The 13,722-nt window shown below is 49.0% G+C and overlaps 1 protein-coding gene across 2 annotated transcripts in view; it reads left to right on the top strand.

Annotated features, from left to right (window-relative positions):
• pax7a (paired box 7a) overlaps positions 1 to 13,032 on the top strand; it is a 55,122-nt gene extending 42,090 nt beyond the window's left edge. For both annotated transcript variants that reach the window (XM_049023951.1, XM_049023950.1), the window contains exons 8-9: positions 9,339 to 9,588; positions 11,285 to 13,032. In XM_049023951.1, coding sequence (XP_048879908.1) covers positions 9,339 to 9,588; positions 11,285 to 11,400 — 366 coding nt within the window. In that variant the 3' untranslated portion in view covers positions 11,401 to 13,032. The remainder of the gene's footprint in view (positions 1 to 9,338; positions 9,589 to 11,284) is intronic.
• The last annotated feature ends 690 nt before the right edge of the window (positions 13,033 to 13,722 follow it).

Genomic DNA, 13,722 nt, shown 5'->3' with positions numbered 1-13,722 from the left:
AGAAATGTTCATGGAAGAGAAATGTCTTTAACTCAGATTTGAAGATAGAGAAGGAAGAGCAGTTACTGAGAGATTGTGGAAGAGAGTTTCTCAGTTTGGGGGCCATGGCACTGAAGGTCACTGACCCACAATTCACTGACCCATTTACCCACAATTTTATTCTTTATCTATTTGTGGAATCCCACTGTTGATATTACCCCAGCCATCCAGGCCCAGACAGTGCCATGTAAGGGCTGCGATCCCAGCTCAGTCAGAGAAACCTGCTCCTTTCAATGTTGCTCAGCTCACTTTCCATGGACTGTGTTACAGTAGCCAAAGACTATAAGGGAAAAGGGAAAATGTAAGCTTGGTGGAGCTGATTCCCACTGATTTTACTTAGTATCAGAGTCAGCCGTGTTTTTGTTAGAGTGTTAATCAGGAGTGATTTTAGTCCAGTTAACCTCTCCTCCACTGGAATTCCACTACGGATTAGGAACCTCTACAGTGCATGTTGTGAGGCTAGGGGTAACATTTTTATCAAACATTTGAACCTGTAACAGGAGTGTAAATTCTGTGAATGGGGTGTGTTTTTTGTACAGGGTGTGACCCAGATGCTCCTCATTATATGACCCATGCTATCTTGTAGTCATGCTGGGTCCTGAGGGTCTTTAGGGCAACTATAATAATGCCTGATGAAAAACAAGCAAAAATGTATTATTTTTTACAACAGTTTCATTAAACATTCAAATGAGTGCCCGTACAGTTTAAGAAGTTTTCAGCTAAATTAAGTAGCTAAATTAATGTGGCCACCCAAGATATGGGAGGCAAGGGTAACCCAAAACAAATGGATCATTAAATCTACTGGAAGTGCACGTTTCATACCCCTTTTTCCATGTGGTTCTTGGAAAATGCTGCAAGCCAATTGGCCATTTTCACCATTACCATATTATATGGACAACTGCAGAAAACCTGTAAAACAAACAGCACTGGGAAAGGTGTCCCTTATGGGTCCGCTAGTTTTTACTGTCATTTAATGCAAGAGGCCTGCATTAACGCTGCCAAGTGCTGCTACGTGCAGGAACAGCTTGAAAGTACATGCTGCCACGAAAAGATGTTGTGTAGAAATACGAAACAGCACAGACCTGTTTCTAATGTTCAGATGCCTGGCACTCTACAGTAAGGCGCTCGACTCACACAGATACTATACTTTAAACTGCTGGAAACACTCAACCAGGCAAAGCTTTTGAAATTGTGATTAAATTGCGAATTTTGCCTTAAATTCTCTGGAAAATAATTCATGATTAATTAATGATTAAATTCAAACATATAAAACATATCTATAGGGTAGAACATGGAGGTGGAATCAATATAGATATGCATGGAACTCACAAACACTTTTATAAAACCTTTCTAAAATAACTTTTGCACAACTTACGTGAGCAATGTATGGGTCACTTTATTAGGTACACTTAGTACTTTGGCTCATTTTCATCTTCATAACTGTTTCAGTGATTAATGAGTTGTGGTTTAGAGAAGCCTTTCATTTGTGTTTATGTGACCTGATCGTCCTCCTCTGATCTGTCATGTCAATTTTGGCCACAGGAATAGCATTAATGGGCCTTTTTGTCCATCATGCCATTCTCAGAAACAGTAGACACTGTGAAAATCGCATAAGGGTGGCTCTTTCTGGGATGCTGGACCGGCTGTGCATGTCAACAGCATGAGGCCTCTCCGCCATCCTAAGGCTGAGCCAAACAGTAAGTGGACCCCTTGCCTGCTTAGCAGAGCAGGCTGTTTGGATTGGCAAGCAGGTGTGCCTAATAAACTGGCCTCTGAGGGTGCATCGCTTTAATAGTGCGTTAAAGGGAATCAGGGTGTATCAAGTGTTAATGACACATCATTTTATAATCACCCTGTCGTTAGTGTTTCCACGGCCTGTGGCAGGCACGGAGAAACAGAGCAGAATTTTCAGGATGGGTGGGTGTGCAGGGGGAGGGCTGGAGCTCGGAGCAGAGGGGCACGACGGCGACTCCCTGCTGTGGTGGTGGGGAATTGGAGCTGGGGGGGGGGGGGGGGGCGGGTGCGAGCAGAGAGGCACAGGGGATGAGAGGCGGAGAGACACTGCTTTCCCTTTGATCTGTGTCCCCAGGCCTGCCCGTCCGCTCGCTCTGCACACGCTAACCGGCCTGTGCAGCTCTCTCACCGCGACTGTCTGCTGCAGATAACAGGGGGGGGGGGGGACATATGCTGCATGCCCCGCCCCCATTGCAGCGGGATGAATTCTGGCTAAGGAGCCTGGGCTGGCCCAGTCTAACATACATACATCTGGGAATATTTTCGTATGTGTGAATTCACGTGCAAATCATACATATAAGCAGATACATGTAAATATGTACAGAAGACGTAGTAAAACCTTCAGCAGTGTGTTTCCTAAAGGCAGTGACTCACTGAGGTCATAAATATGAACGAGGCGGCGTTATAGAGTCTGTGAACGTGCGCCACATCCACTGGGGGGCCTCGGCAAGCGAAAGGGAAGAGTGTGTGAAATTAAGGGTGTCAGTGGGGAGGGGGAGATGTCGTTAATTAAGACAATTCATACAGATACTGTATCAGTTTGGCAAAACTGCCAAAAACTTGGAGGTTACCCAAGAACTGGGGAATCTGACTCAGCCACTGGCGTGGTGTTTTATTTTCACTGTAAGCTTCGGAGTATTCTGCTAAAGCGCAGACTGTCCCTCTATTGCTGGATGTGAAGGGGACACATTTCCTATGTCTGACAAAAACAGATAACAGCAGCTTCCAGAAGCTGGTACAAGGAGATGCTGCATAGTGAATGGGCCCGGTCTGTTCTGGGATGTGGTCAGGGGGGCTGAGATGGCCAGCTCTGCATAGAGCGCCTCCTTGTGGCAGTCAAAGGTAATGTTCTGATTGCAGGCCAGCAAAGTCGTGGTTCCATTCTCTGTCACTCGGCCTCCCTGGACAATGGCTGGTCCATCTGAGTATGAGTGCATCTTGACATGCTGCGAGAGGAGTTTTCTGCAAGGTGGGGGGGGCGGCTCCCCGATAAAACAACCAGAGGGGGGGCGGGTGTTTCTCCTTTATCTCTCCCGGGCAGCCGACGCGAATTTTCGGCAAATCCCGGAAGACCGCCGCTTAAGCAGAGAACAGGCAGAGGCTGATTCGCACGCTGTCTGTCCCACGCAGCCCAGCGACGGAGCAACCCCCCGTTTAGGGATGAGGGTGGGCTTCAGGTGCTGCATATGTGATTCCATTATGTAGGAGGATTTCAAATGGATTTTACTTTGATTTCACAGTTTGTGAAGAAACTGGGGGGAAAAAAATCTGTTTCCTCTTCTTCTGAATGGAATTCCGTCTGTTTAAACATGATCCATGTGAGTTTGTGTCACTCTAATCATCGCAATGTGTATTTTGCATATGAGGAATCCTGATTACAGTGTCATTTAAGTGTGGCCCCCCTCAGGTGCTAATTATTGATGACAAACACGCAGTTAGCAGGTGGGCGTGCTGGGTGGGACCTAGTTGCCCCGACAACCAAACTCCAGATGAAGGGGTGAAGGGGAAGGGGGTCAGAGGGCCACGGGGTCACTGGAGGGTGGGGGGGGGCGATGCCCACATATGCTGTCTGTTAGTTCCAGATGCCCCTGTGGCAGGTGCAGAGGTGTGATTGATGTCCTGTTGGCACTGCAGACTCCATGCCCTTCACCTTAACATCCCTCCCTGGTTCTAAGTGGACCTGCTTATGAGCTTCGGATCAGGCCGGTTCTGTATTACTGTCTTTGTCAAATCACACGTCTCCGGTTCACCTTCCTGACTGCCATCTCTCTCTCCCTCCCTTTCTCTTGCTCCTCACCTCTCACCCACCCCCCCCCCCGCCCCCGCCCAGAACGATAATATAAACCGTAGTTAAGTCCCCAGCTGGCTGACTGCAGTGTCAGCCGGCTCCTGTACACCCCCAGCTGAGAGTCATTTCACTGTTTATTTACATCTAATTATCAGAATGAGGTGCTGATATTAACACTGTCAAGAACAATTTGACCTGACATTTCTCACTGCGGCTGCTTCTCACTGCTCTCAGCAAACAGCCCCCTCCCCGCCTCACGTCACTCTTGGACGTCGCTCATGGGATCGTGGGCCCTGCCGCCAAATCGTTAAAGCAGCGGGGTTTAATTTCACTAGGCACAGGAGCCAGGTGAGGCTGGGGTGGGGGGAGGCTGTTCCCGGTGGCTGAATTTATCCCGGGGCGAATGAACTGCACTGGCGCTGCAGGGTAATTGGATTGGGGTGCACACGTTCTTCCATCAGATCGCCGTTCGTGGCATTAACCCCCGGTTAGCGGTCTGATGGGGGGGGGGTTTCTCCAGCGTCATGCATGGGCGGCCCTCGATGGGCACCTAATGGGGAGTTAAAAGCCTCAGGGCTCATTTTTTTTCCCACTTCTGCTCCACTGTCAAGCCGCTCACAGACCTCACACGGGCTGTGGGGCCCCTTTCGGACCAGCACCGGGCCCCGGGCCCCGGCTGATCTCCCAGTCTGATAATCATCAGCCGCTGCATGTCCAGGCTCCTTCCCTGTCGCTGCTAATTGCTAATGCAATGTCTAATTGAACACAATTAAGTGCCTCGTGCCCCCCCCCCCCCCCCCCCCCAATGCTGCCATCTCCAGGCTGATTTCTAGCCCCGGCTTTATCCTCTTCCACCTCCCCTCCTTCTGACCACCCCCCCTTCCCCCACAGCCCCTGTCGGATGTCTTAGGTCGCTTTCGATTAACGTGCCGCCAGCCAATTAGCTCGCTGACGCATGGCTGGGGAGGGGTGCCGCCCACCAGTCTGTGCCCCGCCCCCTCCAGACCATGACGGGGACGGGCTAATTGAATTTATGCAGTCGTCCTTATTTTTAAATGGCTCCCTTTTGCAGTGTTGCGGGGGGAGGTGGGTACTTTGTGTGGTGACCTCGCAGCTGTCCTTCTGCCGGCCCCAAACGTGGAGCGCTGGAAAATGAACACTGATGGTACCTTATATAATTATTCAGAGCTTAATACTGTTATATAGTAAGTCAGGGAGATGCTTCAGCATGTGTCCACCCATGACGCCGAACCTGCGCGATCACAAGCATGCGAAGGTACGGCGTCTTTTCCGAAAGGCGCCTTAAAATTACTCGATGCCGTTTGCATCCTCTGCCTATGGAAATGTTAGTGAATGAGCTGCATCGGCAAACCGCCCAGGCACGTGGACTGCTTGTGTTTGCCCCCCCCCCCGCCAGCCATGACCTTTGTTAACTTAAAGGTTCCCCCTGAGGGCTTTTGGTTTGGTTGGAGCCCTCTGTGGCACTGTGCTAATCCAGTCCCACAAAGATAGAAGGAAGTGTGAAGAGTGGGGCCAACTGGGGGGGGGGGGTGTCCCTATCTCCTCTGCAGACAGGCGAGCCCCCAGGCCTTCCTAAAGCCCTCCACCCCCCTCCTGTCTTACTCGCTCCTTCCTTCCCATCTTTATCTGGGCACTTAAACGTCTATAGGAGTATGAGGAAATCCTTCCATTTCCCGGTGAATTTTGCAGTGGCCGTGAGCAGAAGCGCAGCTGCATATTTATATAGCTGCAAATTTTAACTGGAGGAATTCAAATTTAGCACTTTTACGCATGAAACAGTGCAGCCCAATCTGGACTTTAAACCTGCAACCTTTATGCTATGAGTCCGCAGGCTCAGTCGCCGAGCAAGCCGTTACACCGTTCACACGTGCAGTGCATGTACACAGGTCCACTTGTGAGTGTCTGTGCATGTGTTAGCATGGACATCTCGCTGTTTTGTCTGTAGTTTCTCAGAACTGGGGCAGTGTGGGAGGAGACTGCTGGGCTTTCTCCAAATGCTGTAGGCCTGAGGTCTCAGGAAGACCCTGTTGTTTATTGTCTATGTGATGTTTCAACACCAAACTTTCAATTTCTTCTGAAAAAGACTTTTTGTGAAGGTGGCTAACAGCCCTTCCAGGAGGCCCGTCTCGATAGCGGATCCGCCACAGCGGTCGGATTGAAATGGTCCCACACAGGCCTGTTAGCGCGACGCTATCATCCAGCTGGACCTGTTTCGTTGTTCTGGCACAGAAACTTAACAATGAAGCCAGTCTCGTCAAGCATTTCTGCAGACAAAAAAAAAATGCCATTTCACTTTTAGGGAAATTGGGATGCAGAGGAGAGCCTCTTGTTGTGTGGTGGTGAGTGTGGATTTATCTGAAAGGACGCACATTGTATCAATTCACAGTCTTCTCGAAAATACCGCCCCGGGCTCCAGGCTCAGAATTCGAGAGAATTAATTACTTTTTTTATTATTATTTATAAAGTAACCTATCTGCAGAGAAAGACAGGAAGTGCCCCGGGGCACTGTCCTTTAAGAGCGAGTCCTGGCTCGCATTATCTGCTCTGCCAGCGCCCATGTGCTCGCCAGCCGACAACAAATAAAAAAATTGAGCCACTGAGAAGCGGGGGGAGCATTGTTGTGAGGAGGGTTGGTGGGGTGGGGGGGTGGGGCCTACGAGTAAGAGAAGAGAAGAGAAGAGCTGTATGAAGTGGCTGGTTGTTAGGATGCCTGGGGTGCTTAGGAGGGAACATAATTCCACTTAACAAGCCTCCGTACCCCATCAGATAAGTAGGAGGCCACGTTACACTCAGGAAATGAGCATTGATTTTGGTTTACTGCTGTCGACATGGCGGGAAATGGCAGATCATCAATATCTGAGTCCAACTCCAGGCCTCGAGACTGTAAAGCTTTCGTTGTAGTTTGCCTCGGGCCAGGAGGACACCCCAAGGTCAAGTCGCTCCCCACCAACTAGAAGAACCAAAGTTTGAGAGGAGGAAATTAAAAAGCAGGAGAATCTCCTTCAGACGGAGGTTTTAGATCATGGGATAGTTTAGAGTATAGTTTAGACGAGGGGTAATTTAGTTGAGTTTAGATAGTGGGGTAAAATTGATGGGGTAGGTTAGGTGATTGGGTAATCTTGAGGTGATGATTAAGATGGTTGAGTTTAGGTGGTGGTTTTTACAGCTGTCAAGGCTGATCTCACAGGTTCTGTTTCGTCATGAAGGCTTCTCATGTGAATGTTGGAAAGCGGTTGGGGATACATTTGGTTAAACCTTTGTATTGAGTCCAAATCTCATACTGATTCAGCTTCTGGCCCTCAATTCTGATGTGAATGTGTCTCAATGGGTCTGGCCTGTTTTTCTATCCAGATGAAACAGTTTTTTTACAGACATGTAAAGCTGTATTATGGGGAATTCTGGACTGTTGTCCTCACATGAATCCGCTTCTGGATCAGCCGTACAGCTGCATTTTGCCATGTCTTCTAGCTGCAGGGATGCGATGGAGCCTGTGTCTTCATCTGCACTCAATCTCGATCACTCAGGATGACATTAGCCCGTAAATCTGAGCCTCTTTACATCCGTGGGTAGGGCTAACTAGATTTCACGAATTCCCACGTCAGATTAAAGCAGGGCCCATGACTAACAAGAACAACAACCGAAGTCTAGGAGTCGAAGGCCTCATTGATCACAAGCTCTGGTTTGGGGGGCGGGGGAGAGGTGACATAAAGGAACCATCTCCATTTGAGTGTATGAGGACCCCCCCCCCCCTCCAAAACACACACAAATCCCAAGCTACCTCTCTGACCCCAAGCCTTGGGTCATGGCTCTCGTCCCTCATTCAACAACAAGAATCCCCATCGCAGTCATAGACAAAGACCACTTATGCTCCAACCCCCCACCTCACTAATCCAGCTCTTAATCAGATGAAGTACGAATCTCTACTTCTAGTGATGCCTATTGCAAGGTCTGCTTACATGGTCTTCCTACATGTTTCTCATCATCCTTAGGTGGGTTTTTTGTGGCGTGTTGGATATACCTGACCAACTGTCCTCACCTCAGTCCTCATGGCCACATGTGAGCCTATCAGTGTACTGGATCACCTCTCTGGAGAAAACTCATGCTAAAGCAGGATTTTACCCCCACAGATCACCCATTCCGCGCCCTGGTAGCCTAACCCTACGATTGCTAGGCTATGTCTGTGTAAACTACACCACCATCCTTTGATCAGACAGTGGTTCTGTGGTTAAGGGGACTCTTGGTTGAATGGTTGAACTTTGCCCAGGACCCTGATCTGGGATCAGCTTGTCCTTGTCTGAATCTAACCTTCAGACAAGTCAAGGGACGTGCCAGCTGGAGAGAAAAAGGAATCCAGAACTAATCCTATATCGGCATATACAGGCCCAAAGGCAGCAGTGTTTGACAACTAAAGGCTGAGAAGGGAACTCTTGTAGCCTTATTTACCGTGGGGGTGAGGGGGTGGGGGTGCATTACACAGGTGGAAACAGACAAGAGCTCAGCTCATCAGCACAGACGGAGTGGCCAGAGGATTCACTTGCAGACTTGTGGCTGTCTTATATGTTTTCCTTGGCTGGATGCTCCTGCGAACCATCTCTGTATGGTTAATTATGTGACAGTGCGTGCAGCATTAGCTTCTCTATGTGGACAGACTCTTTTCTAATTTCTTTTCGAGGTGCCTTTTGTAGGTTTTTGCTTAAATATTAAATCTGAATTAATTTGTAGCGCTTTACAGTTAGCTTGGCACAGTGCTGCCCTAGCACTGTGCGTGTGGAGTCTGTGGGCAGACATGCAGTTATGCAAACCAGTGTTGCTAAATTGTTCTGAAAGCGTGTGGCCTGTGATGAGCTGCCATCCAGTCCAGGACGCTCACGTGCTGGATAAGTGTTCGGAAGATGGATTTGCAGTTATCTTCAAGTTTATATTCCAACTGTACAAACACTGTCCTTCTTTTTTTTACTAATTAAAAAAGTTTAAGCATATTTATTGGTTAAGAAGTTGAAATGACATTCACAGGGCCAGACCCGCCAGGAGTCGGGGAACGTTTGGCTGAGAGAGCACATTGTATGTGTAAATCCCGGTCCGTGGGGAGGGTTTAACGGGAACATTTATTACTCTCAGTCCCATTACTATTCATGAGCTGGAGGGCCCCGAGGACCCAGGGCGATGACAGCCATTCCCTCGGTGGTTGTTGGGACATCAGCCTGGGGGGGGGACTCGTTTACATGTGGCCTTTCAGAGGGGTGGAGCGGTGAGGTCATGTGGGTTCATTGCACGGGGTAAGTAATACAGATGATTGGCAGGGGTGATTCTGAGCAGGCACTTTTCTGGACGACCCTGTACAACCTCCTTTTATTTTAAATGTGAGTGCCAGGCCCGAATGTCTTTGATTCTCAGTGTGATTTTCCTGCCTTACAGAAGTAAGGTGAAGTTAGCTTCAGGCCTGGCAGAACTGGCTAACAGGGCCTCCCTCCCCCAGGTGATGAGCATTCTGGGTAACCCCAGTGGCGTGCCCCCCCAGCCCCAGCACGACTTCTCCATCTCGCCCCTGCACGGCAGCCTGGAGGCTTCCAGCCCCATCTCGGCCAGCTGCAGTCAGCGCTCGGACTCCATCAAGAATGTGGAGACCTTGGCGTCCTCCCAGGCCTACTGTCCCCCCACCTACAGCGCCACCAGTTACAGCGTGGATCCCGTCACTGCTGGATACCAGTACAGCCAGTATGGTCAGAGTGAGTGTCCCTTCAGGCCTTACTGGGATGTTTCCTCCTCAGAACTTCTGTGGGTAGTTTGAGTATCGAACCATGACTTGAGATGGCATCCATTTCAGCGTTAGGATTAACAATCCTATTAACAATCCCCATTAACAATCTCACCTTCTCCTTTATCAATCCTCTGTCTCCACAACATTCCCCTTGTCTCCATTAACACTTACTGCAGTTATATACAGAGTTTGGTAATTCAGGTCAAGAGAGCAAAAATGGTCCAGTCCAAGATTTTGTTTCAACCTACCAGTTGAGTACTCTGTGACTGCGACTCTACATATTCAACTGGTTGGTTGAAACAAAATCTTGGTCTGGACCTTTACTCTCTGGACCTGAATTACCTACCTCTGCTTATATATGTGGTCGCTGATCATCATGCTAATATATAGTAACTTCAGGCTTTGTATCGGAGTCTCTTATGAGTTACGGTGTTTTTTTCCTTTGGGATGAGAGATGCCCCATCCTTCTTGCCTTACTGCTCCCTCACCCCTCCTTGACCTGCCGCTAGTCTGCCCCCGCGACCCCAAGCCCCGTTCAATCGCAGCGTTAAATTGAAGCCATGTGAGGTGTGAGGCTGTCCAGTGACCTCTGACCCTGGGCAAGACCGAACCCCCAGATTAAACCCCCCCCGGCCCTCTCTGTACTGAGACGCCACATTCCGTGTCCCAGTCCACAGCACACACACACACATTCAAAAACACAGCCATTCCCTATTAACATTAAAATGGCCTTTTTTTGTTAAACCCACAAAATCCACATTTTGATATCTTCATGTGAACTCCCCATTCATTTCTATGGGGAAAAACTCTAACCCCTACTCAGCCCTAAACTCAAGTAATCAATCAAAATACACAACTTAGACATTTTTGGTTGTTTGGTTGCAGTCATTGACTTTTATAAAATTGAGGTTATCCTTGTGCGGACATTTCAGAATTTAAGGTTTTTTTTAATCACATTGTGGTTCCCACAATGTACTAATTGCAAAAACACCCTCACTGTCATCTCCTCCTTCATCAACCCTGCCTCACATGGTTCTGTCTGCCATCTTCTGTCCTGCCCTTATACATCACATATAAATGCAGAGGATGTAGGTGATGGGGGGCTTAGAGAGAGGATGTGACCTGTCGCTTTGTTTACGTTCCTGTAGGACCCCGAACGCAGGTAATCGAAGCAGTTGTTGGTAAAGAGAGGGAAGCAGATGCACAGCTAATGATGATGGAGTCATGGCTGGAGGGGTACCAGAGATGGGGTGGGCAGCCAGGCGGGAAAGGCTGGGGGCAGGCGGGCGCTCGGGCGGGCCGTGAAACCTGAGACGACAGGCTTAACGAAGAGTGGCACAGACAGCCCCCCCCGGGAGCTGTGTGAGGGACACCATGGCGACATGCTGAGGTGGCACTGGCTCTTACATCTCCCGGGCTATGCCAGTCTGTGGGGGTGGGAGGCGGGGGCAGGGTGGCGGGGGCAGGGTGGCAAACAGGGAACAAGTAGGTCAGGGAAGGGGAAATGGAAAAATGGGAATGAGTGTTATGTAGGGAATGTAATCCTGACAGTTCATTGTGTGCATGCATGTAAATGTGAAGACATTTATGTGTCTGTGTGTGTGTGTGTGTGTGTGTGTGTGTCTCTGAGTTTTTCATTGGTTCATTTGTGTTTGAACCCACAGCAGCCGTGGACTACCTGGCCAAGAATGTGAGCTTGTCCACACAGCGGAGGATGAAACTGGCCGACCATTCAGCTGTCCTGGGACTGCTGCAGGTGGAGACTGGGCAGGCCTACTGATTTATGTCTCCCCCAAGCCAGCAACCTCTCCTGTGGCCCCAGGACACACCCCCTAGCAGTGGTAGACCGACTTTGGGAAATGTGTGTTTCTCTATGAGAGTGTGTGTGTGTGTGTGTGTGTGTGTGTGAACTTGTTTAAGCATTGGTCAGTGCAAAAAAAAAAAGATCCGTCCAGTTTTCTGTCCAGTTGCTGGAGGGGTGGAGCCTGAAAGCCACACCCCTTCCCCTCCTGACCCCTCCCACTATCGATGATTAGTCCCAACCCCTGTGACTTTCTCAGCCGGCGCGCCAAGAACCTCTGGTTAGGGCCCTTATGATAATAATTCCTGTTGTTTTTCATTATCGTCGCCACTGTTTTGGTTGTAATTTTTGCTGATTCGTTTGGTTTTGTACGTTGCTTTTTTTCTTTACTTGTCCTTGTTGTAAAGTGCTGGTGGTTCACAGGAGTCGGGGGAGTAGGGACGCCACGGCCCGTGTCACTGTCTCTCAGCCATTTTGGACATGAGCGACTCGACTTTCCCGCACAGTCCAAATTGTCACATTCCACGGAAGGACTTATGAATGGGTTCGGCAGCTTGTGTGCCCCCAAGAACCGCCCCTCCCCACATGTGTTTGTAATGTGAATCTTAACCCCCAGCAGCTCTTCGTTTGACGTAGTTGATAGAGCACAAAAGATGGACCAGAGCACTTCGATTGACGGTCGCCGTGGGAACGAGGAAGTGTCTACGAACCACAGAGCGGCACAGCAGGCCCTCGAGGAGCGCCATCCAGTGCCGTGGTCTAACTGCAAGCACTGCGAGGACCGCCTGGAACATGAAAGACTTCCAGTTTTAAATAACTGTTCTTAAAACAGCATGTTGGATGATTTTCCTTCCTTACCACCATTTCTCGAAGACCGATTCTTACACTGGATTCTGACTTCATATGCATTCCAGAATGTTCCTCCAGCATCCAGCAGTGGCGGTTTTCCCCTTTGAGTTTAATGTGATCCCGGACATCACCGCTGGCCGCCACAGACTGGTTGCAGTCCGGATTGGGTATAACCCTCTGCTTCGAGAACGTTCGGGACCCATCAAATCCGCATTATGCTTTCCAGTTGGCGTAAAAATAAACTGTTATAAAATTTTTTAAAAGGAAAGTAAATAAAGCACATTGGTGTAGCACTCGTTGTTGTATTGGACATAATCTATTTAGGCTTGTAAATGGACCTGTACAATAGACCCGACAGATTGTGCATCGTTTGTTTATAAAGAGTATGTTTTATACTAAAACATGTCCTGTGGTAGACTGAGTGAGGAAATGGGAGTGTGACTGTGTGCCTTTTCTTTTTGAATTTCCTAATTGTTTTTCTTTGTTTTCTATATTTGATTTTCAGTACGATAGGTTGATGTTGTTTTTAACAAGATCATAAAGTAACGAATACTCCATGCCGGGAAAAAAAGGATTTAAGCAAATGTCAAAATGAGTCTAATTGCAGTCATTCAGTTGTCTCACCAGAAGTGCAGCAGCCGTCGTGTTGAGACCTGGCTCTTACAGTGTCGCATTTACAGGTGCAGCAGCCTCCAGCATGGGGCCTGGATCTGAGTGTCACATTTACGGCTGCAGCAGCCTCTGTGTTGGGAACTGGCTCTCATAGTGTCGCATATACGGGTGCAGCAGCCTCCGTGTTGGGACTTGGCTCTGAGTGTTGCATTTATGGCTGCAGCAGCCTCCGTGCTGGGACCCTGCTCTCATAGTGTCGCATTTACGGGTGCAGCAGCCTCCGTGTTGGGACCTGGCTCTCATAGTGTCACATTTACGGGTGCAGCAGTCTCCGTGTTGGGACTTGGCTCTGAGTGTTGCATTTATGGCTGCAGCAGCCTCCGTGTTGGGACTTGGCTCTGAGTGTCGCATTTACGGGTGCAGCAGCTTCTGTCTTGGGATCTGGCTCTCATAGTGTCGCATTTACGGGTGCAGCAGCCTCCGTGTTAGGACTTGGCTCTGGGTGTCGCATTTACGGGTGCAGCAGCTTCCAGCATGGGGCCTTCGCTTCCAGGATCCTCGACCCACAGGCAGACTTTCCTAACCTGTGTTTTCTTCCCTTGCTTGATCCTGTCCGACCAACATTCCTATTATCGGCTCCCTCTCCTCAGAGTGAAGGCCTTCTTGGACATGTGGCATGACTCGATATGCTGCATCTTCAGAGAATAAAACCACCCAACAAAAGAAAAGATGACAAAAAAAATCGATCAGGGCTATATTTATTATTATTATTTTTACAAAACAGATGTAAAAAGGAAATAAAATTGATTCTAGCCTATAGTACCAATTTCTGACACCAGT

Source organism: Brienomyrus brachyistius, chromosome 8 (assembly GCF_023856365.1).
Source record: "Brienomyrus brachyistius isolate T26 chromosome 8, BBRACH_0.4, whole genome shotgun sequence".
Lineage (NCBI taxonomy): Eukaryota > Metazoa > Chordata > Actinopteri > Osteoglossiformes > Mormyridae > Brienomyrus > Brienomyrus brachyistius.
This window is presented reverse-complemented; position numbering and strand designations above follow the sequence as displayed.